This window comes from Cibotium barometz, chromosome 65 (assembly GCF_041138505.1).
Source record: "Cibotium barometz isolate CiBa-2024 chromosome 65, ASM4113850v1, whole genome shotgun sequence".
NCBI lineage: Eukaryota > Viridiplantae > Streptophyta > Polypodiopsida > Cyatheales > Cibotiaceae > Cibotium > Cibotium barometz.
The window spans coordinates 7,227,124-7,252,796 of NC_141110.1; the positions used below are offsets into that span (position 1 = coordinate 7,227,124).

The following is a 25,673-nucleotide window of genomic DNA, read 5'->3' on the forward strand; positions in this document are numbered from 1 at the left end:
CTCGAATTATCCCTTGCCGGGATTATCCCTCCCCAGCCCCAAGAGAGAGGATCCGTGTGAATTTACTTTCATTTTTTATTTTATTAAAAAAATGAATAATAAAAATATATAAAAAATAAATGGTTTTTTTTCTCTTCTTCTGGCCGCCTGCAACGCTGGTTGGCTGGCCGCCGCTTGGCTTGGCTGGCCACGCTGGCTGCCGGCTGCTCTGGTGGCCGCCGCCAGCTGTGCGCTGGCGCCTAAGGGCTGGCCGCCCGCGCGCTGGACTAGCCGCCTAAGGACTGGCTGCGGTCGCCCTCTGGGCTGGCCACCACCCCAGGCTCTTCGCCCCCCCTCAAATGAGGGTGACATTGATCCAGCAAGTCGCCCCCCCCTCAAACGAGGGTCGCGAGCCTCCAGCAGTCATGGGGCTGGTCTTCGCCCCTCCTCCTCACTAGTAGCATCTCATCTTTGCAGGGAAGCAGCTCAAAGATGGCCACACCCTAGCAGACTACAACATTCAGAAGGAGTCTACTCTCCACGTGGTGCTCCGCCTGGGAAATACCCCCGCTAGTAAGGAAGCTCATGCTCGAAGTCAAGTCTCTAGAATCTAAACTCGGGCGCCCTCCAGCCATTTTCTTCACAGACGGGTGGTTTCGCCCCCCTTCTACACCAGGCGATTTTCTCTACACCCTCTAATTTAGGCGAAAAGCTCTCTTTCGCATACAGGCCGATGCTAGTTACTCTACAGTCTCTCCTCCACCAAAACGAAATCGTTTTTTGCAGACAAGCTTGAACAGCAAAAGAAAAACAAAAATTGCTTACCTGCTGCTGCAGATTCGCTTTGGTGTGTGCTACCGAGAGAGAGAGAGAGAGAGAGAGAGAATTCTTCCCTTCAATTTTTAGCCGCCTCCCTCCATACACTCCATTGTGGAGATAAGGATGAGGAGATGAATGGTTGAAAACCATTGAGTGGGCTCTGGTTCACTGGTCACGCGCGGACCCTGACGACCCCATCGAACTGACGCTTTGATACCAGTGTTAGATACCCGTTATGCCACTACGGGCGTTACCACGAGAGGGGATGGCCTCCGGCTCACCACCCAGCCATAGAGGAAGAATGAGGATTGCCCCTCATCCCCCAGGCTATATAGTGTGTGGCCTGGCCGCCCATGACTCCGCATGGGCGTCCTCTCCCATTGAACCCCGGACATGGCCATCCGGGCTGCCGTCGGTCCACAGGCGTTACAGCCTACGTGACAGTTTTGGATAGGACTAAGATGTTTTCAAATTTAAACAACAAGCTTGAATAAATTTGTATAGGATTGAGACATTTTGAAATTTTGGGCAATGTTGAATTAAGCTTGAAGAGTTGTAACATGACTTCTAAGGTGCATTTTGGATATGATTGTTGAGATGTTTTGAAATTTGGGCAAAAAAGCTTGATTGAGATTTAGATAGGATTGGTAAAATTTAGATAGCTAAGCTTGAAAAAATGCAAAGTTTAAAAAAACTCGAACGGACCTTGAAAATAATGTAAAGTTCCAAATTGACTTCCAAGGGTGCGGTTTGGATACAATTCAGATGTTTTGAAATTTGTAAGACAAGATTGAATTAATTTTGGATAGGTTTGAGGTATTTTGAAATCTCGCAAACAAAGCTTGAAAAAAATAAATATTTTTTTGAAACGTGTTGAAATTTGGACAATGAAGCCCCAAAAAAACATGCAAAGTTGCAAATTGACGTCCACAATTTAAGCCAAGTTTTCAAAATTAAACACACATGAAACCTTGGGCTAGGCTTCGCCGCCCATGCGGACAAGCGCCTGACAGTGTGCACACCGTCTTCCACGACACCCATCGCCCAGCCCCTGACGATTGGTGTTCGTGTAATACTGTGTACTGTGTTGATGTTGATGCAGCCAACCGTAAAATTATTACAATATATATTAGCTGAAAATCTCAACACGGCATCCAACAACGCTTCACTGTGCCGAGCGCAAAAATCGCTCTCTCGTGGATGCATGCATTTTGGGACGGAGCAGTCACTATACGCCGTGCTACATTAAAAATCGAGTGATGTGCAGGCCTTCTGTTTAGGCGGCATCTCTTCGCCGCCCATGCGGACAAGCTGCTGACAGTGTGCACACCGTCTTCCACGACACCCCTCGCCCAGCCCCTGACGAATAAGTTAATGGTTAAAAGTTATACTGGAAAAGTGGATATTAAAGGGCTTAAATAATACACAAGTTGCTGTATTGGTGTTCGTGTAATACTGTGTACTGTGTCAATACTCTGTACCTTGTAATACTGCGTACGGGATTGTTTTTTTGCCATTCAAAATTGACGGAATAGGTTACTTTCACTGCAGCACTTCTAAGTGAGGCTAAAGAAGAGGATGACGATGGAAATGCACAGCAGGCCAGTCGACAGTATTGGCATTCCAGTCCCCTAGTGAGCTCTAATTTTGTCCCCTAGTGAGCTCTGATTTTATAGGCTTGCGGGATAATGGAGAGTCCCGAATACCCTGCTGCCCATGTTGCTAGCACTGTTGCTCCTCCTGATGTGAGCCTTCTAAGCGAAGTCCACCGAATCATCATCCCGCCTATCCCTGCTCTTTCGCCTGGAAGAACCACCCTGCCTGGCGGATGACGATGGAAATTCTCACTATAAATTGGCGCAGCAGCCCAGGCGACAGTATTGGCATTCCAGTCCCCTAGTGAGCTCTGATTTTAAAGGCTTGCGAGATAATGGAGAGTCCCGAATACCCTGGTGCCCATGTTGCTAGCACTGTTGCTCCTCCTGATGTGAGCCTTCTTAGCGAGGTCCACCGAATCATCATCCCGCCGATCCCTTGCTCTTTCGCCTGAAAGAACCACCCCGACTACCCGGAGCTGACGGAGATGTCCAATGCCTGGGTTGTGGCGAACTTTGCCAACCTGCCTGGCGCTGAAGGCCGGCCCGCCTCCTTCGCGGCGGAACACCTCATCAAGTCCGCCTTCCACATGCAGGCCACGCTGCCCTTTGCCACGGGCATCAGCAAGCGCATGCCGCCCATCATCAAGATGATGGACTGGTTCTTCATGATTGACAACATCCTGGATGACCCCAGCGAGATGGGCGCCGATCCCGCCCGTGCGGACACGCTGGTGGTCACTGTGCTCACCGTCTTCCACGACACCTATGTGCACCCCTCGCCCAGCCCCAGCCCCCTGGTGCGCATCCTCACTGACACGGCTGCGGAATGGTGGGCGGAGATGTGCGACGAGATGCCGCCCAAACAGAAGGCCCGCCTCAGCAAGGCCTTCCAGGACTACCTGGAGGCCAACCGCCAACAAGTGCCCTACAGCAATGCCCGCCATCTCCCAAACGTTGAGACCTACTTTCAGATCCGCGCCGACTCCATTGGCTGGTGGCCCTGCGCCGTGCTGATTGAGCACTCCCAAGGCTTCGAGCTCGATGATGAAGCCCTTTCTCACCCTCTCCTTCTCTCCCTACAGCAGAACACAGTCCAACACATCTTCCTCGTCAACGACATCACCTCCTTCAAGAAAGAGTACATGCAAGGTGACTTTTGCAACATCGTCTCCATCCTCTACTTCACGAAGCTTTTCCACTCCCTCCCTGATGCCTCCGGCATGCCTAGTAGCCCTCCTACCTTGCAAGGGGCAGTGCTGGAGGCGTTGCAGATGATAAAGGACAGGGACGAGGAGTGCGTTCGACTCATGGACGAGATAAGCAAGTGCGATGCCCTCATGCACAAGCCCGGCATGGCGGCCTACCTGGAGGGCTTGGGCTTGTGGATGTCCGGGACTATCTATTGGCATCTCGTGAGCGGGCGCTACGGTATCTGTGCTACCACAGACGTGCATGTGCAACCACCGGATCTCCGTGCTCACCGCCAACTCGACATAGGGCCTAACCGCGAAGCCAACCATTGTCTCCCATGCGGTTGGACTCGTTATGCACTCCATGTTTCTGTGTAGATTCATTCCTTTTCGGTAACCTGCATGCTGATGATAGATAGATGTACTTAGCCAATGGAGTCATAGGCTAATGGTTTCGAGGGTGCTGCGTGTGGAGGCTCTGTGCTCGCTGGCCATTGAAAAAAAAATTGATATATGTGCTTTGAACTCCTCGAATATGAGCCTTTGCTCTACTTTTGATTTGATGCTCTTTCGTCTCTTCTTGGCTATTACATTTTTTTTCACTTGTCGTTCCAAGATTTCCTAATATTTTTAATCATCATTGCCATGAAGGTGGCATCGTGATCTCTTTCGAGACAACAAATCTCACACTATTTTCACACGATTATCCACAATAGGCCAAACATCCTGCTAGATTCATAGTCTTGCATGCATCTATGCTAGATTCGCAGTCTTGCATGCATCTATCCTACTAGATTCACAACCTACTCCCAATTGCATGCCTATGGCGGATTATGTCATCTTTAGGCCATTTCAATGGGGATTGTTATGAGGAGGGAGATGCGGTTGAGGTGTTCGATCGAAGCGGTAGGTGAATTGGTGTCATTACAAGACAACAAGTTGTCAATCTATTTTAGAGAATTCGGGTATCGATGAAGCAAGATTGCACGGAAAAGAAGGGGCTATGTGGTTTGAAGGAAAACTTCAATATGTGAACAAGGCTTTTACTTTTGTTGGTTTAGTTATGCACATGTCTAGTTTTCCAGGTTATCTTTATTATACTATTATTACTTCTTCTGTGTATTCTACATTTTTTTTTCTTTGTTTGTTTTTAGTGTTTCCCTTCTTTTCAAAAAAGTAATTCATAATTTCATATTCTTCTTGTCTTACCGGTGCCCCACCCGTCCTTTGGACAGGGAGGAATGCATACCATCATGGAGGCAAGCCATACTTTGTAACCCATCGAGCACTTGTGCTGTTGTTGCAAGCATCATTCATTTGATATGCATGTCCACCAAGGCATTGCCCAAGAACCCTTGACAGACAATTGCGTTAGGAATTTGTTTTTCCTTGTCACTTGCTCCTCTATCGCCCACATGCATAAGATGCAAGTGAAGTTGACCATGTCTATACAAAGGCCTTCAAATTGTAAAATTTGAGGCCCATTGAGCACTTGTGCTGCTATTGCAAGCATCATTCATTCGATATGCATGTCCACCAAGGAATTGCCGAAGAACCCTTGGCAAAGAATTGCATTAGGAATTTGTTTTTCCTTGTCACTTGCTCCTCTACCGCCCACATGCCTAAGATGCAAGTGAAGTTGACCATGTCTAGACAAAGGCCGTCAAATTGTGTAACCATTACAAAAAGTTCACTTTTCTTTCACCTCGTCCTATTGGGCACATTGTGCAAATAGTGCAGTTTGAGCACTATATCGAGTGGGGAGACCCATCTACAAAGGGGCATAGCATGCCACTTTATATAAATCTACCAGTGCGTTGCCAAACATGGTATTATTTTCAGGCCATATTTTACATGTAATGCATTCCAAGAGGCAACATAAGAGCACTGCAATCTTAACATCATATCCATCAAAGCAATGCCAACCACAATAATTTTTCCAAGCAACCTCTGTATAGCAATCTTATATCATGCATTTCCCTTTGTCAATTGCTTTTATGCTTCCATATACTTTGGACATGCAAGCAAAGGTCATTGTTGTTGAGAGAGGGAGAGAGAGACGAGACAAGAGACACCACATACGCTCCACAAGAATGAATCATATTAGTCACAAGTCATATATATATAGGCAAGACCTACAGTGAGTTAGGGCTAGCTATATATAGCTCCAACACCCCCACTCAAATAAAGGTCTCCAGCTATGCGAGTAAAAAAAACCCTTGGGGAGCACAAGGGAAAAACCCGAGCTCCTACATATAAATGTAGAAGTCCACCTTAAAGTCCATGTGCAATGTGCTTCTATATACAAAGTACAAAGAATAAATGTGCATGATGTGAAGTAATGTGTGAAGTGTCCTAAAGTCTGTAGGCTATGTACAAGTCTAGACAAAATTGGCATGGCGTGAGATGTGCTAGTCTCCAAAAAGAGAGGCAGCCGCAACTCCAAGTTCTAATCGCAAAAGTGTAAACCGAGCTTCATGGAGTCCTTTGGTGGTGAGAATGTCTGCAATCATTTGATCAGTTGGACAATGTTCTACCATTATTTCTTCTTTTCTTACTTCATGTCGAACATAGTGATAATGAACTGCAATATGCTTGGACTTGCTATGTTGCACGTAGTCCTTGGCTAGACTAATAGCACTTTGGTTGTCAAATCTAAGAGCAGTGCTTGAGGAAGGAGAATGACCAATATCAGCAAGCAATTATCGAAGCCAAACCAATTCACAAACTGCTAAAGATGTAGCTATATATTCAAACTCTGTAGTAGAAACTACAATATAGCATTGTTTCTTTCTAGCCCAAGATACCAAATAGCCATTGATAAAGAAGCAATTACCACTGGTGGATCGCATGGACAAGTTAGAGCTTGCCTAATTAGCATCTGAATAACCCAAAAAATTAAGAGAAGTTGATGAAGATATGTCTTCTTGACGGCGATATATAAGTTCGAAATCTACAGTGCCCTTCAAGTACTTGAAAACACATTTAGCTTGAGACCAATGTCTTGTAGATGGAGAGGACAAGTATTGTCCTAACAGATTTGCTACAAACAGAATACCAAGACAAGTCCTCATGCCCACAAATTGAAGACAACCAACAAGATTAGCATATGGTTGATTTAAAGCTAATGATTCAGCCTCAATATTTGCAGAAGTACTCCTAGTAGAGCTTGCAAGACAAGGAGTGTTTGCTGAATGTGCAGTAGCCAATCCAAACTTTTGAACAATATCTTGGATAAACTTTGTTTGATGAAGAAGCAAAATACCATTGTGACAATACCTTTGAACTTGAATACCAAGGCATGAATGGATGTCGCCATGATCCACCATATCAAAGCCTGAGGATAAAACCTTTTTTACTTGTTGCATGAAAGATAGACTATTAGACACAAGTATAGTGTCATCAACATAAAGGGCCAATATCACAAAATGGTTATCCACATTATGCTTGATATAAAGATTTGGATCAGAAAAGCAAGAAACAAACCCCTGAGATGTGAGAAATTGATCAATCTTGATGTACCATGATCGTGAAGAAGCTTGTTTTAGTCCATACAAAGCATGGTGGAGTTGGCATACAAGATGTTCCTTTCTGAGAATTGTAAATCCTTCAAGTTGCTCCATACATATTTCCTCCTTTAAGTCTCCATTAAGAAAAGTCTTAACATACATTTGATGTATTTCCAAATCAAACTGAGTTGCAAAACCTAGTAGTACTCGAATGCTTGTACTACAAACTACGGCTGAAAAAGTGTCATGATAGTTAGTCCTTGCAATTTATCAGTATCCCTTTACAACTAAACGAGCTTTGAATTTATCAAAGGATCCATCTGCCTTTGTTTTAGTCTTGTAAATCCACTTACATTTAATAGGAGTACGATCAGAAAGGTAGATTGGTAAGAACCCATGTACCTTTCAAGATCAATGACTCATATTCAGCTTCCATGTCCTCCTTCCATTGTTCATTTTGTGGAGAGGACATAGCTTCTACATAAGTTGAAGGATCTTCACAAACAACTAATACGTGCTTAAAGGTTTCAAGATCATCATCATATACATGATTTGCACCGTGCTCAAGTTCAATAGGAATATCAACATAGATATCAAGATCTGTAGTAGGTAGATCTAAATTTGGAAAGGGACAGGAAAGGCAAGAGCAAAATGGACCAAGGGGCTGAGAACCAATGGGAGTTTGTACGACAAATTCTAGTGACAAAGGTCTTTCAGGATGACCCACTTCAAGAGGTCTATAAGGACCCTTTAGAAGGATATTAGGCCACAACTAGATTACCATAGCTAGATCTTCCTCTAGCACTTGTGGTGGTAGTCGAGAAGCTTGCAGGATACAAGAACTGAATTGTTGATAAATGGGCCAATGAATACCGAACCTTAGATTGGAAGGAGATTCGTGAGCTCATGTGGAGAGGACAACCATTATTCATGGAAGTGTTCTCAACTAATACAGCTAAACCAGGAGAGACAGCCTTTCTTGGAGAAACTATTGCTCCTCCCCTAAGAGAGTTTGCTAGAGAGGGACCCTCAACATCAAAGTGGACCACTACAAGTAGCCCAACTCTAGCACCAAGATATTATCCTACACCAAAAGTGCGACCACAGATCACACCAAAACAACGTTTCTCTCACTATGATGACAATCGGAGGATAGGGGAGCCAACTCGGCCTCCCATAAATGCACCTCCTGAAATGTGGGTAACAAGATCTTTGGAGGGGGTTTGTGAGGCAAGTAATAGGGGACCCACACCAATTTGGGATGCATGTGGACCATCTTACCAAAGAGAGGAACAGTTTCCACTGAGAGTGAGAAGTCGTAGGCCCGATGATAAGTATTCAAGACGAGTAAGGCCATCAATGCTTCAGAAACTGGTAAAAAAGTACGAAGGGTCGGGAGATCCATATGACCATGTAGCAGCATTTAGGCAAGCAGTTCGAGCTGAGCCAGTGATGACTGACAAGCATAGGCAAATTGAAGGATTTGGGCTCACTCTTGAGGGAAAGGCCCTTTCTTGGTTTCAGGCACTAGAGGCTTTAGACAAATCTTTGTTACGAGTTTTGGAAGAGAGATTCATTGCTGCTTTTTCTTTGATGGGGATTCAACATGACACAGTAGCAAACATCTACTCTTTCAAGCAAGGCGAGACTGAGAGTGTTAGAGACTGTGTAAATAGGATGAAGCAGTACATTAATCGTTGCCCAGAAGATGAGAAGCCCCCCAGAGTCGATTAATTTCTCTCTTCTTAAAAGGACTCAAAAATTCAACACTACACACACATCTCTATGCAAAGAAGCATACAAATTTCAATGAGTATTGCCATGATGCTATGGATTTCACAGATAACTTCAAATTCCAAGATGGTACTGGCCGCCGTGAGGTGCAACCTAGAGATCAATGGGGTGATGACCAAAGTTCAGGGTCTAGCGCAATAGTAGATCCAAACCAGATAGCTAACCTAGTACTAAGGAGATTGGGGCAAACCTATCGCCCACCCATGCAGCCACAACAACAGCAGCAGCAGCGAATGAGGAGTGTACTACCTACAGGTCCTCATCTTTGTGGAGCATGTGGCGGTAACCATAAAACCGAAGAATGTAATACCTTTTCACCTCTAGTCACAAACCAACCCACAAAGAAGTGGTGCCATGCCTGTGCTTGGAGTTATACCCACACCACACAGGAATGTACTCACAATGCAAGAATGAGACAAGAAGCTAGCGTGAGCAGTGAAGGGGTGCAGTGGCTCCACAAATGCATCAACAGTATACTAATTTTGAATGTAAGCCACCGATGGCACAAGAGCAAGCACGACCGATACTTGGAGCTCAACCTCTTACCCCTGCGACTGCTCCTGTGAGGTTTGTTGACTACGACAATTCAAATATGTGTAGAGACTTGGTAAACCCAAGCTATGTGGAGTAGGAATATGCATCATATTCATCCAAGGAAAATCTCTTTGAAAGTCCCGCATATCCAAGCCAAGCACTGGAGCCTCAACCGGGGGAACAAAATTCTTTGATGTTGCTAGACGGCTACCAACCTAGGACTCCAGGCCCCTCAGGTCAATGGCAGCAAAGGAAAGTAGAAGTCAAACAAATGGGTCCCTGTTATGAGTGTGGAGAACCCCATTGGGCTCGTGATTGTCCACATCGCCCAAGGCAAACAGCTCGATCCAATACAACAGTACCATAGTTTCCACCAATTGAGAGATATTGTCTAGGGTGTTGTGTAGAACACTTTCCAAAGGATTGTTTGCTGCTGAAACCACATGAGGAAGGCACCTTTCAACCAAAGGTCTCAATCAACTTTGTAGAGGCAGTTCCATCGCCACCTTCATCAGAGAATGAGGATGTCGTGCCACTTAGAATCGTGACTAGATCATAGACACGAAATGCCGAAATGCAGACTGATGAGACACCTCGAACTAGGGATGCAAAGGCAAAGCTACTGGACAAGACCCTTCATTCCAATAGAAAAAGGACCACTAGGAGGAAAAAAACCGCAACAAGCAAACTAAGAGTGCATCCACTAGTTCTCAAGAAGTCACTAAACAAAACATGAAGGATCAAGCTTTTACATCCCAAGAAGTGCATGAGGAGCATCAACCTCAACCTGGGCCTAGTGCTAAACAAGATGAGGCTAGTATAACCGAGGATAGTTTTGGGGGTTCTGTTTTTGTGGATAAGGTGAACGAGACTCTAGATGCCATCATTGATGCTCATAGAAGTCGCATTGCATCTTTATCTGAGCTACCCAAGAAGCTTCAAGAATACCCAAACCCTCATGAGGAGAAGATCAATCTAGCTATACATCACCAACTCATTAGGGAAGCTCAATCAATACTTGAGGGCCCACCTCCACCTATCCCTCGGGGTCCCACCTCTCTTAAGCCAACATTAGAAACCATACTAGAAGTATCATCAAGTTGGGAAATGAAAAGTGAGCTGATCTCACAAGCTCATAGCGAGAAGTCTGCAACAACTGACACCCCATTGAAAGAAGGCATTCTGCCACCACCTAGTCTTGCCTTCCCATGCAATGATGAAGTTATTAATGTTAACGAGGACATGGCAAATAAGATGTGGGCAACAGTTCATGAGAAAGTTAATGAGAATATGTCCTCTATTATTTCACCTTCATTCTCTGAAGTGGATTTTACTAGGGGCACAGAAAACAACTTTAGACGCCCAAGCACCCAGGAGGAAGTTCAAACAATTGTTTCTCCTAGAAGTAAGCATACAATGAAAACCTTACCATCTTATTTGGGAGAATATGAGAACTGTTCTCAAACCTTGAGGATACCCTCCATGCATAGAAGATTGACAAAGGAGATGGATATGGGTATCGTGCAAGCTATTTTGTCAGCACCAATGGCTTGTACCTTACCTTTGCTTGATTTGATAAAGCTTCGACCAGATTTGTGGAATGATATTGCCACATGTTTGTCAGAGAAGGTATTTCTACAAAAGGGTCACCATCAATGTACTATACACCCTGAGACAAAGCATGTTATGCCAGTTCCTATCAACAAAGTAGGAAAATTTTGTGAGGACGATCAGGGAAATGCTACCCTCCCATTAGAAGTGCCAAAAGTAGCTTCAACTGCAATATTTGATAGTGGTGCAGGAGTGGGCATTGTGACAAGGTCCATTTGGGAAAAGTGGGGCAAACTAGCTATTAGGAGTACAAGGATGTGCTTGCAGCTAGCAGATGGAAGCTTAGAACATCCCATTGGGCTGCTAGAGAACATATTGGTCACCACATGTGGGATTGAATATGAGCACACATTTGTAGTAGTGGATTTTGGAAAGCATCCAAACTATGAAGTGATATTGGGTAGACCATTCATGCGACAATTTCAAATGATTCAGGATTGGGGATACAATTATTTGTACCTCCGACATGATTCTGTCATCACAAGGGTCAACCTAAAGAATCACTCATATCGTGATGTAACAAGGTCTCCAATAGATGAGTTTGATTCTGCTTCATCTGAGGGCTCAAGAGTTACATTGTCAGATGGGCGAGAAGATCTCTGGATGTGTGGAGCCTCATGTAAGAATTTCAAAACTGAGAGACTTAAGGGTAATCGAAGTGTATCAGATGAGGCATACATTCCACAACCCTTCCCTGAGCACTTAATTGATCCCCTAGAATGGAGTCATGTCCTTGCAACATTATTGACATGTGCTTTACCTAAGCCAATTCAATTTTGTGACTTTGATGGATATGACATTATTCCTATACGAATGGTATAACCATGTGACCTTCTCGATGATTTGTACTATGGGGATGCATCCACAATAGCACTGCATGTAGAGGAAGTCTCAGTGGAGGATTTAACACTTGAATCTGCTAATGATGCTGATAAGGAAGACTTATGGGACTTTAATTTTGACGATGATGTGATAATCCCCGAGGAAGAGTTAGGAAAGGCACGCGACATGAGAGAATACAAAATGAAAACAAGGAGTTTAAGAATGAACACTCGACTACCACCTCACTTCTCAGGAAAGAATGGATATCTATACTATGTCCAAGCACAAGATAGTATCAAAGACCAAGTAAAACGATCAAATGGATTCCAACGAGGAGAAAAGCTAAAACCTATTAGCAAAAATCGCAAAAAAACAAAGAGACCGAAACAAAAACTCAAGTCTCAAATCGATTCAAAAGAGAGTGTCAGAAGTGCAAAGATAAAGGTTGGACGAAAAACTCTGATGCAAGATTGCAAAAGAGAGCTCAAAACCGCATGGTCTTTAATTAGTGATGACTCAAGTGGACAAGAACAAGGTCTCAATGTTCCCCCCAACTTCACATAGTACACTCTTCAAGATCAGAAGATTGTTCTTCAACAGCCCATGCGACAAAAGCCAAGCATGCTAGGGGTTTCATATGATGGTCTAGAAGATGCAAAAAAAATTGATATCGCTGAGCCAGGAAATGAGCCTCGCTATGTGTGGATTGCCACAGACTTGTCCTTAGATGAGGAGAAGTTATTAATTCAAACAATAAAGGAGTATCATGATGTTTTTGCTTGGAGTTATAAAGACCTCAAAGGAGTTGATCCAAGCATATATCAGCATACAATTCCATTGCGAGAGGATGCAAAGCCTTCCAAGCAACGTCCTTATACTTACAATGAGAATTTTGCACGAAAGGTAAAAGAAGAAATAGACAAGCTCTTAGAGGTAAAATGTATCTATGAGATTGAACACACCGAATGGGTCTCCCCTATTGTAGTGGTGCCCAAGAAAAATGCAAAACTTTGAGTATGTGTAAACCTCAAAAAGGTAAATGCAGATAATGTACGTGATCATTACCCACTTCCAATCACGGATCATGTTTTGAAACGTGTTGCAGGAAAAAAGGCATATAGTTTCTTGGATGGATTCTTCGGTTAGAATCAAGTGTCAATTGATCCAAAGGATCAACACAAGACAGCCTTTGCTACTGAAGATGGCATCTTTGCCTATCTTGTTATGCCATTTGGTCTAATCGTCGATTCATCTACATGTACGCTGTCCTAGCCAGACCATTATATGCTCTTCTTGTAAAGTTTAATTGGACTCATGAGTGTGAGGAATCTTTTGAAAAGTTGAAGCAAGCATTAGTGTGTGCACCCATCTTACGGGCACCAGATTGGAACTAAATCTTTCATGTCCATATTGATGCTTCAAACTTTGCAATTGGATGTATTGTGGCTCAATCAACAGAACATAATAAGGATTTCCCAATCTCCTATGCTAGTCGACAGTTAAACAATGCTGAGAAGAATTATACCATAATAGAAAGAGAAGGTTTGTCCATGATATATGCAATGAAAAAGTTTCGCCATTACCTTTTGGCAAACAAATTTATATTTTTTGTGGACCATCAAGCACTGCTATATTTGGTGAATAAGCCTTGTGCAACTGGAAGGATTGTGAGGTGGTTTGTCATCCTTCTTGAGTTTGATTTTGAAGTGGCAGTCTGAAAAGGAATAACTCATCTTAGGGCATATCATTTGTCTCAAATCACCTCTGGCGAAGCTCCTGTGGGTGTGGGTGATGATATTTTAGATTCAACACTTTTCCTTGTAGAGACAGCTCCTAAATGGTCTCAACCCATCTTAGAAATTTTGACAAGTGGGCAGATACAACTAGCGGGTCCTAATGTGGACCTATGGCGACCATTCAAGTTTCAGGGAGATTATATCGTCAAGATAATGATGGAGTGTTGTTGCTTATACCTAACCCTGACCAATATGAGGAGATCTTAGAATGGGCACATGAGGGTATTGGTGGAATCTATGCATCAGCTAGTACTTGTGTGCGACGTATAACTCAAGATGGGCAATGGTGGCCTACCATGCATGCGGATGCTGAAAAATTTAATCGTAAATGTGCTTCATGTCCTATTAAACAACCAATTCATAATGTCACATTATTCCTAATTTCAACTACACCAAGTTGGAGTAAGTATATTGTGGACTATCTTCAGCATGGTCATACTGTTCGAACAATTCTAAATATCAAAAGCATGCTATTGAAGTTGAAGCAGCCAACTATATGCTGATAGAGGGCCAACTCTACAAGAGGGGAAAGGATGGCAACTTGCGCATGTGTGTATATGAAGCTGACTACTTGAAAATCTTGACTCATGCACATGCAGGTGTTGGGGGTGGACACTTTTCAGGCAATACCACAGCTAAGTTAATTAGGTGGTCTGGGCTTTGGTGGCCAACCTTACAAATGGATGCCGAAAAACATGCGAAATGTTGTGATGATTGTCAAAGGACCAAACCTCCCATCACAAAGGACAATATGCCATTGCGGCCTATGTTAAGCACATGTGCGTTTACCAAATGGGGTATTGATTTTATCGGTCCCATTAAACCTCCAACTCGTCACACGCATGCCGAATGTATTATAGTCGAACTGACTATTTGACCAAATGGGTAGAAGAAAAGGTTACAATAAAAAATGATGCCAGAATCACAGCCAAGTTCTTGTATGAGTACGTGTTTACATGCTATGGCTTACCTATTGAAATCGTTAGTGATCAAGGTGTGCACTTTGTGAATGAGGTCATAGAGTTTTTACTTCAAGAATTTATGGTAATTCACAAGCGTTCTACACCCTATCATCCCCAGATCAATGGTCAAGCTGAGAGTACTATAACAAGATTCTCTGCACAGTACTCACAAAGATTGTTGAGGGACATAGGACTGATTGGGAGCAAAAGTTGCACTCAGTTCTTTGGGCATATAGAATAGTCTATAAAACATATGTGGGCACAACTCCATTTGAGCTTACTTTTGGGCTAGATGCAATTCTTCCCATTGAATTTCTTGTACCTACTCTACGAGTTGCTAAACAATTGGATCATAGTGGTCACATGAGCTTTCTCAATGCATTGATGAATTGGAAAAGCTTGATGAGACCCGCTTATTGGCGGTAATGGGGATGTATGCTAAGAAGAGGAGACAAAAGAAATGGTATGATCGAAATGTAACAACTGGCCGATTCAAAAAAGGGAACCTTGTGCTCTTGTACACACTTAAGAAGCGTAAGCGAAAGCTCAAGAAACGTGGCTTAGGACTGTTTGTGATTAATGAGCTTACTCCTAGTGGTGCAGTGCGTTTAGAGACACGCCTAACTTCATTAATGGAAGTCGTCTCAAGAAATACAATGAACCGTTAACTGAAGCCATGCTACAACAAATGCATGCTGCCCACACACGGAAAGAAGCACATGACCTTCTTAAACGTCAGGCTCAAGAAGAAGCTAAAGCTAGAGTTGCAAAAGCCAAGGAGCGTCACAAAGCTTCTGTGTTGACCTTACAGTTGGCCACTGATGAACAATATGTCAATCCTTTCAATATTCACATGTGTCTTCATCTTCATGAGACTACCTACTTTGTCTCTGCCTTAATTGACTCTAGTGCAGATTATAATGTTCTCTCATTTGACACATGGGTAGCCTTGGGACAACCAACACTTGTGCACATTCCTATTGACTTACGAAGCTTCTCAGGTGAAGATAACCCTATAGAGGAAAAATGTGTCATTATGATGTCCATTCAGGATCACCAGATGTCAGTTCCCTTTTATGTGGCTAGTAAGTCTAAGGCAGTGGTAGAGGTTGTTCTTGGTCGATCATGGTTAAGTGCTACCAATTGTTCATTAGATTGGAAGAATAGACAATACAAATTACAAATTGGTTCTGATTGCATCTTGGGATCTGCTACTCCACGAGCTTTATCATGTCAAAAGGGTGGTATTTCTACCTTACACAACCCACTTTAAAAATCTGCTCTTGAAGCTCCAAGACAAATGATGTGGATAATCGATGAGTCCTCAAGTGAGGGCCATGGCTGGCATGTTCCAACTACTCTAGTCACTGCTCAAAGAAGGCCAGGCAAGAAGGAATTGTCAATTTGGTTACCCAAAGATGCGTACAAACTTGTACCATCTAGCCTAGTTGCTAAACCTCCTAAAAAGCACATCTTTTCCAAGCCTAAACCTTAGATTGTTACTCATTAAGTCCCAAAGCATGTTCTTAAAGCACAAGGCTATTATGAGGGTGCAACAGCACTTTGGCTTCCCAAATGTCATGGTTTGCTAGAGCCAAAAGAGTGTATCAATAAGATTCCAAAAGCCACTTTTGGTTTTTCATATCAGTGGGTGCAAAGGAAATCAACACAACCTCTTCAAGATAGGATAGGTGGTAGTGATAGCACCTACAAATCTCCTTGTGTTGACCTTCCCCCAACATGTATTGAATCACCAGTTGTCCCAACTTCTTCTTGTTACACACTTCCACCATCAACTTGTGTATCTAAGACAAATCCAACTTTACATGAGTCTCCGTTGAGCATAGATTCTAGCACTTCACTGCCTAAATCCTCTTATCTTGCTCAAATTCCTTGACAATTGCTATCCTTCCCACCTCTTAAGAAGGACATACCCAAAACCAAAGGTAAGGCATTAACACTACAATTGAAGCTCTTTGGTAGATCAGTGTTTGAATAGTCTCACTTTTACTAATGTGGTTCCTTCTGCCATTACAGGATTGTGTTATTTTTGAGATGATCTTATCTACATTGTTTTTGATAGGGATTGTAATATGGATATGAGTGTATAAAGTTTGAAGTTTTTAAATTTCATTGTTCTATGCCCAGATATCTCCTGATGGATACTTGGCGAGATACATGTCCACCATGCATTGACCCTGATAGTACTCAACCTGAACATCCCGGGGGTTTTAGTGCTCCTCCTTTTCAAACTCATACTAGGTACTTTTATGCTCCCGTAGGTGAAAATTATTGTGGGCATCACTTTGTCACTTTATTCTATCAACAGCATCATCCATTTTCACATTGTCAAGAGTGTGTACGACTCGTATTGGGAGAAGCTTCACACATTTGCTGGCTATGCCGAACTTACTTTCGATGATATGGCATGGGCTTAATGAAACAAATTGTGGGAATTACACCCCAATGCCATAACCTTCTTGATGTGAGAGTACCAGACCGAGGACCAAATCAACGTAGATTACTTGAGGAGGTTCAAGCACAACAATGGAGGGATACATGCATAAATGACTTGCAACCACCTATCTTGCAAGCCCTTCTTCCCCTAGCCTCAACATGTCAATTTTGGATCACTATGAGCACCTATATTGAGCAACGGAATTGTCTGCTTAACCTTCCCATAGAACCAATGCTACCTCTTAGGTATGGGCTAGGTGCTACTATTAATAAAAAATTTACGAAACACATGTCCTAAAAAATATATAGAAGTGACGTGAGACATGACGTGTCTACGGCCATGTGAGATGCTTGGTAGGACCTTGGGGCCGATGCCTTGGTTTCCATGGGGTGAACACGGACATCTAAAAGATTAAGAAGAAGACCTACAAGGACTCTATTGCCTTGATAGATGCTGGTAGGACTCTTGGGTACATTATGGGCCCTCGAGACCGATGCCCTCATCTTCATGGGGTACTCCTTATGACAAAAAGAAAAAAAAGGGTCTGTTGCCCTTGAGATACTTAGTGGCCTTTAGATTCTCTTGGCGGAGGTCTCTTGGCCATTGCTTGGGTCTCATTGGGATGGAACCTTCCTCTTTAATTCTCTTTAATCTTCTGCTCTTTACAAATTAAAAAAAATGATTTTTTTTAAAAAAAAAGAGAGAAAAGAAAAGAAAAGAAAGAAAGAAAGAAAGGTCCAATCACCATGGCTTATATTTAGGAGTAGGGTTGCCACTTAAGAATAACTTAAACACTTTGGGACATTGAGACTGTGGTCATAACCTGCAGTATACAAGCACACTTGCCTTTGCATAGCACTATATACAACTTAGTCTCACTTTGACTAGTCTTTACTGCTTCTTTTAGCACTCTTTAAAACTCTAATCGGCCTTTCACTTGCATGCTCACGTGTGAAATAGTCATTGCTAGTATTTTTTCAATAAAAGACTTTACTTGTCTTCCATTGTTTTTGCAGCTTTTGTTTCTACCGCGCTCGAGGATGTGCGCGATTTAGGAAGGGGGGAATGTTCCACGGGAACACGGATTATGGAAGGAGGCCGGAAGCAATTAATGCAAGAGAGAGGGATTGTAGCCATGGGAACATAAAGATGCACATAATTTTTCCATATTTTTGTACCAAAGTGCAATGTAAATCGTTTTTGGTCAATGTGGGTTCTAAATGATAGTTTTAAGTGTATTAAGCAAGGTTCACTTATGGGGTTGTCCGCCCATGTGTGAAAGAGGCCTAGGGTCAGGGTTAGTGACATCTTTATAAAAGAGATGTTAGCTAAAGAAAGGGCACGTTTTTGGCCACTCATAAGCTATTGAGTGAAGCTCTTGAGCTCTCAAGCTATGGCAAATTTATAACTCTCTCTCTGTTGTACTCTAATGAGCATCAAGCTCCAATGAGTATAGCTCCACTTCATTCTCTTAATCTATTCTAGCACCATTAAAGTAGATTATTCTATGATTAGCTGAATGCTTCTTTCTTTCTCTTGTGTATGCTGCATGCTTGTAGTGAGTGTGTGTGTAGTCTCCATTGATGTAAGCTCTTTCCTACTTCATTGGCAATGAGTTATTCATGGATAGACTCTCTCTATGAGCTTGTGGGTTTGTGAATGTTACATTCTATGCTTGCTTAAGCTTGTGGATTAGTAGATGTATGCTTATGGGTTTGCTGGCATTAGGGAAAGCTAAGATTTAATCAATGTTTGAATGGGATTAAGAGATTGCCATGCATTGCTTGTTCTCTTGATTAGTGTAGTGGGTTTAAGGGATTGAGAGATTGATTGAGGTGATTGAATGGTTGAATCGTCAAGTGGTGGTTCGTGTATGTGAGCTCTCCTGCAAGGGATAAGCCTTCATGCACCAATCGGGTCAAGTCCTCGGATTGACATTGTGTTTCTCAATACATTTGTTGATCAATAGTACTCTATGAGCACTATATTGCACAGTAGAGAGAACCACTCTACAATATTTGCACCCCTTTAGGGTTGATAGGCCGAGGTAATGAGACAATGATATCAATTTTATCCATATCTGTTGAAATACCATTGCGAGAAACAATATGGCCCAAAATCTTCCCTTGTCTTACCATGAATTTGTACTTGTCAGGATTCAAGCATATACGATAAACTTGACAATTTTGAAACACAAGTCTGAGGTGTTCTATATGATCATCACGCTCTTGTGAGTGAACACATAAATCATCCATAAAGATCTCAAGAAATAGCCTAAGGTACTCCTTGAATACATGACTCGTTAACTGCTAAAAGGTTGCAGGTGCATTTGTTAGACCAAATGGCATAACACGATAGGCAAAGATACCATCTTCAGTAGAGCAAAGGCTGTCTTGTGTTGATCCTTTGGATCAATTAACACTTGATTGGTTGTAACTGGAGAATCCATCCAAGAAACTATATGCCTTTTTCCCTGCAACACGTTCCAAAACATGATCCGTGATTGGCAATGGGTAATGATCACGTACAATAGCTACATTTACCTTCTTGAGGTCTACACATACTCGAAGTTTTCCATTTTTCTTAGGCATTCAATCTGTTCAATCTCATAGATAAACTTTGCCTCTAAGAGCTTGTCTATTTCTTCTTTTATCTTTCGTGCAAAATTCTCATTGTAAGTATAAGGACGTTGCTTGGAAGGCTTTGCATCCTCTCGCAATGGAATTATATGCTGACATATGCTTGGATCAACTCCTTTGAGGTCTTTATAACTCCAAGCAAAAACATTGCGATACTCCTTTATTGTTTGAATTAATAACTTCTCCTCATCTAAGAACAAGTCTGTGGCAATCCACACATAGCGAGGCTCTTCTCGTGGCTTAGCAATATCAATTTTTTTTGCATCTTCTGGACCATCATATGAAACCCCTGGCATGCTTGGCTTTTGTCACATGGGCTATTGAAGGTCAATCTTCTGATCTTGAAGAGTGTATTGTGTGCAGTTGGGGGGAACATTGAGACCTTGTTCTTGTCCACTGGAGTCATCACTAATTGAAGACCATGCAGTTTTGAGCTCTCCTTTGCAATCCTGCATCAGAGTTTTTTGTTCAATCTTTATCTTTGCACTTCCTACACTCGCTTTTGAATCGGTTTGAGACTTGAGTTTTTGTTTTGGTCTCTTTGTTTTTTTGCAATTTTTGCTAATAGTTTTTAGCTTTTCTCCTGGTTGGAATCCATCTGATCATTTTACTTGGTCTTTGATACTATCTTGTGCTTGGACATAGTATAGATATCCATTCTTTCCTGAGAAGTGAGGTGGTGGTAGAGAGTGTTCATTCTTAAACTCCTCATTTTCTTTTTGTATTCTCTCACGTCGTTCCCTCTCATCTTGTTTACGGATTCTCTTATGGCTCTTACAGCATTTACGTTTGGGTCGGCTTTGTTGAGGGATCTTTATTTGAACCTCCCTTCCTCTCAAGAGTAGGTGTGCCTTTCCTAACTCTTCCTCGGGGATTATCACATCATCATCAAAAGCAAAGTCCCATCCATCTTCCTTATCAGCATCATTAGCAGATTCGAGTGTTAAATCCTCCACTGAGACTTTCTCTACATGCAGTGCTGTGGATGCATCCCCATAGTACAAATCTTCTAGAAGGTCACGTGGTTGTACCATTTGTATAGGAATAATGTCATATCTATCTGAGTCACAAAATTGAATTGGCTTAGGTAAAGCACATGTCGATAATGTTGCAAGGACTTGACTCCATTCTAGGGGATCAATTAAGTGCTAAGGGAGGGGTTATGGAATGTATGCCTCATCTGATACACTTTGATTACCCTTAAGTCTCTCAATGTTGAAATCCTTACATGAGGCTCCACACATCAACAGATCTTCTCGCCCATCTGACAATGTGACTCTTGAGCCCTCAGATGAAGCAGAATCAAACTCATCTATTGGAGACCACGTTACATCAGGATATGAGTGATTCTTTAGGTTGACCCTTGTGATGATAGAATCATGTCGAAGGTATAAATAATTGTACGCCCAGTCTTGAATCATTTGAAATTGTCGCATGAATGGTCTAGCCAATCACTTTTTCATAGTTTGGATGCTTTCCAAAATCCACTACTACAAATGTGTGCTCATATTCAATCCCACATGTGGTGACCAATATGTTCTCTAACAGCCCAATGGGATGTTCTAAGCTTCCATCTGCTAGCTGCAAGTGCATTCTTGTACTCCTAATAGCTGGTTTGCCCCACTTTTCCTAAATGGACCTTGTCACAATTCCCACTCCTGCACCACTATCAAGTATTGCAGTTGAAGCTACTTTTCGCACTTCTAATGGGAGGGTAGCATTTCCCTGATCGTCCTCACAAAATTTTTCTACTTTGTTAATAGGAACTGGCATAACATGATTTGTCTCAGGGTGTATAGTACATTGATGGTGACCCTTTTGTAGCAATACCTGCTCTGACAAACATGTGGCAATATCATTCCACAACTCTGGTCGAAGCTTTATCAAATCAAGCAAAGGTAAGGTACAAGCCACTGGTGCTGACAAAATAGCTTGCACGATACCCACATCCATCTCCTTTGTCAACCTTCTATGTCTGGAGGGTATCCTCAAGGTTTGAGAACAGTTCTCATATTCTCCCAAATAAGATGGTAAGGTTTTCATTGTATGCTTACTTCTAGGAGAAAGAATTGTTTGAACTTCCTCCTGGATGCTTGGGCATCTAAAGTTGTTTTCTGTGCCCCTGGTAAAATCCACTTCAGAGAATGGAGGTGAAATAATAGAGGACATATTCTCATTAACTTTCTCATGAACTGTTGCCCACATCTCATTTGCCAAGTCCTCGTTAGCATCAATAACTTCATCATTGCATAAGACTAGGTGGTGGCAGAATGCGTTCTTTCAATGGGGTGTCAATTGGTACAGACTTCTCGCTTCTATGAGCTTGTGAGATCAGCTCACTTTTCATTTCCCAACTTGATGACACTTTTGGTATTGTTTCTAATGTTGGCTTAAGAGAGGTGGGGCCTCGAGGGATAGGTGGAGGTGGACCCTCAAGTATTGATTGAGCTTCCCTAATGAGTTGCTGATGTACAACTAGATTGATCTTCTCCTCTCACGAGGGTTTGGGTATTCTTGAAGCTTCTTGGGTAGCTCAGATAAAGCTGCAATGTGACTTCTATGAGCATCGATGATGGCATCTAGAGTCTCGTTCACCTTATCCACAAAAATAGAACCCCCTTAACTATCCTCGGTTGTACTAGCCTCATCTTGTTTAGCACTAGGCCCAGGTTGAGGTTGATGCTCCGGTTTATTTTCCTCCTAGTGGTCCTTTTTCTTTTGGAATGTAGGGTCTTGTCCACTAGATTTACCTTTGCATCCCTAGTTCGAGGTGTCTCATCAGTCTGCATTTCGACATTTCGTGTCTGTGATCTAGTCATGACTCTAAGTGGCATGACATGCTCATTCTCTGATGAAGGTGGCGATGGAACTGTCCCTACAAAGTTGAGTGAGACCTTTGGTTGAGAGGTGCCTTCCTCATGTGGTTTCAGCAAACAATCCTTTGGAAAGTGTTCTACACAACACCCTAGAACACCATATTAGTGAATTTGGGAATTTCCCAATTCTCATCTTTGAATACTTAAAAAAGGGGACATGGATAACATGTTTGTAAGTTTCTCAAAACCCTATCATATGACCTATCATTGGAAAGCGCTTGAAAAATGGAATCTAAAGAGCTATAAAGCGCTCATTTTGGATTTGTGGTGTTCAAGTTATGGTTAATCCAAACTTTTGACCACGTGTCCCAAACTTGTGGGAAATTCCCATATTCCCCAATATGGTGTTCTAGACAATATCTTTCAATTGGTGGAAACTGTGGTACTGTTGTATTGGATCAAGCTGCTTGCCTTGGGCAATGTGGACAATCACGAGCCCAATGGGGTTCTCCGCACTCATAACAGGGGCCCATTAGTTTGGCTTTTACTTTTCTTTGTTGCCATTGACCTGAGGGGCTTGGAGCCCTAGGTTGGTAGCCGCCTAGCAACATCAAAGAATTTTGTTTCCCTGGTTGAGGCGCCAGTGCTTGGCTTGGATATGCAGGACTTTCAAAGAGATTTTCCTTGGATGAATATGATACATATTCCTCCTCCACATAGCTTGGGTTTACCAAGTCTCTACACATATTTGAATTGTCGCAGTCAACAAACCTCACAGGAGCAGTCCCAGTTCAGGAGGTTGAGCTCCAAGTATAGGTCGTGCTTGCTCTTGTGCCATCGGTGGCTTACGTTCACAATTAGTATACTCTTGATGCATTTGTGGAGCCATTGCACCCCTTTGCTGATCATGCTCTTGTCTCATTCTTGCAATGTGAGTACATTCGTGTGTGGTGTGGGTATAATTCCAAGCACAGGCCTGGCACCACTTCTTTGTGCGTTGATTTGTGACTAGAGGAGAAAAGGTATTACATTCTTCAGTTTTATGGTTGCCGCCACATGCTCCACAAAGATGAGATAGTACACTCCTCATTCGCTGCTGCTATTGCTGTGGCCGCATGGGTGGGTGATAGGTTTGTCCCAATCTCCTTAGTACTAGATTAGCTATCTGGTTTGGATTTACTAGTGCGCTAGACCCTCAACTTTGGTCATCACCCCACTGATCTCTAGGTTGCACCTCGGGGCCAGTACCATCTTGGAATTTGAAGATATCTGTGAAATCCATAGCATCATGGCAACACTCATTGAAATTTGTATGCTTCTTTGCATAGAGATGTGTGTGCAGTGTTGAATTTTTTAGTCCCTATAAGAAGAGAGAAATTAATCGACTCTTGGTGGGCTTCTCATCTTCTGGGCAACGATTAATGTACTGCTTTATCCTATTTACACAGTCTCTAACACTCTCAGTCTCGCCTTGCTTGAAAGAGTAGATGTTTGTTACTATGTCATGCTGAATCCCCATCAAGGCAAAAGCAGCAATGAATCTCTCTTCCAAAACTCGTAAAGAAGATTTTTCTAAAGCCTCTAGTGCCTGAAACCAAGCAAGGGCCTTTCCCTCAAGAGTGAGCCCAAATCCTTCAATTTGCGTATGCTTGTCAGTCACTTGCTCTCAGCTCAAACTGCTTGCCTAAATGCTGCTACATGGTCATATGGATCTCCCGACCCTTCATACTTCTTTACCAGTTTCAGAAGAGTTGATGACCTTATTCGTCTTGAATACTCATCATCGGGCCTAAGGCCTCTCACTCTTAGTGGTTCCTCTCTTTGGTAAGGTGGTCCATATGCATCCTGAATTGGTGTGGGTCCCCTATTACCTGCCTCACCAACTCTCTCCAAAGATCCTGTTACCCGCATTTGAGGAGGTGCATTTATGGGAGGCCAAGTTGGCTCCCCTACTCTCTGATTGTCATAGTGAGAGAAACATTGTTGTGGTGTGATCTGTGGATATCTTGGTGCTAGAGTTGGGCTACTTGTAGTGGTCCACTTTGATGTTGAGGGTCCCTCTCTAGTGAACTCTCCTAGGGGAGGAGCAACAGTTTCTCCAAGAAAGGCTATCTCTCCTGGTTTAGCTATATTAGTTGAGAACCCTTCCATGAATAATGGTTGTCCTCTCCATGTGAGCTCACGAATCTCCTTCCAATCTAAGGTTCGGTATTCATTGGCCCATTTATCAATGATTCAGTTCTTGTAACCTACAAGCTTCTGGACTACCACCACAAGTGCTAGAGGAAGATCTAGCTCTGGCAATCTAGTTGTGGCATAATATTCTTCTAAAGACTCCTTATAGACCTCTTAAAGTGAGTCATCCTGAAAGACCTTTGTCACTGGAATTTGTCGTACAAACTCCCATTGGTTCTCAGCCCCCCTTGATCCATTTTGCTCTTGCCTTTCCTGTCCCTTTCCAAATTTAGTTCTACAAAAAGTAAATCATCTATGGATGGCTTTGAGGAGGACTGGGCATTGGATGGTCCAGGCATGTCCGGCTCAATGAGCCAATCATCTCTAGACTCCCTTGCTCCGGAAGGCTTTGATAAATCTAGGAGCTTACTCTTAGAGAGCTCTCCTAATTTGTCTACATTCTCTAGATGATAGGTGACTTCGTAGCGAACACCATCTCCACCCACGTACATGTTACCCTAGTCATTGACTAGAGGTGCTCTATCAAGCTCTGAGAGGAAGTCTGCAATCTTAACGAGATACCTTTGTTGTGGATCCCTAAAGATCTCAGCTCCTTGAGCATTTGTGTAGACATATTGAAGTCTCACATTGAGTGGTAACCCCATGATGTCGGCTTCAAATGGATTAAAAGATCTTGTGGGTGTCCTATTTGGGGCTAAGGGATGACTATTTGATGGCCCTATATTGTCCATAGACAATGAGCTAATTGTCCTAGAAAGGGTATCAGATTGGGATTCGAAAAAGGTTTCAGCAATATTTGCCAAATCTCCTACCGATTGGGTTCCACTTTCTTGCGTAGGTACTCTAGAAGGTGTCCTAGACCCTATGGCAGTGTCTATATGATGTCTCGACCGCAAGTGCATAAGGTCAAATTTGAAGGGTTTTTTTTAATCCAAAATTTTTTAAGTTGG

At 42.8% G+C, this 25,673-nt stretch overlaps 1 protein-coding gene across 1 annotated transcript; it reads left to right on the forward strand.

Moving 5' to 3' along the window:
- The first annotated feature begins 2,270 nt into the window (after positions 1-2,270).
- LOC147602878 (microbial Terpene synthase-like protein 13) lies at positions 2,271-4,116 on the forward strand. Its single transcript, XM_086797275.1, has one exon. It carries the CDS (start codon positions 2,882-2,884, stop codon positions 3,962-3,964), a length of 1,083 nt encoding a protein of 360 aa, XP_086653401.1. The 5' UTR covers positions 2,271-2,881; the 3' UTR covers positions 3,965-4,116.
- The last annotated feature ends 21,557 nt before the right edge of the window (positions 4,117-25,673 follow it).

What these genes read in the sequence shown, in the direction of transcription:
- LOC147602878 (XM_086797275.1), top strand. Translation starts at nt 2,882, where the DNA reads ATGTCCAATGCCTGGGTTGTGGCGAACTTTGCCAACCTGCCTGGCGCT.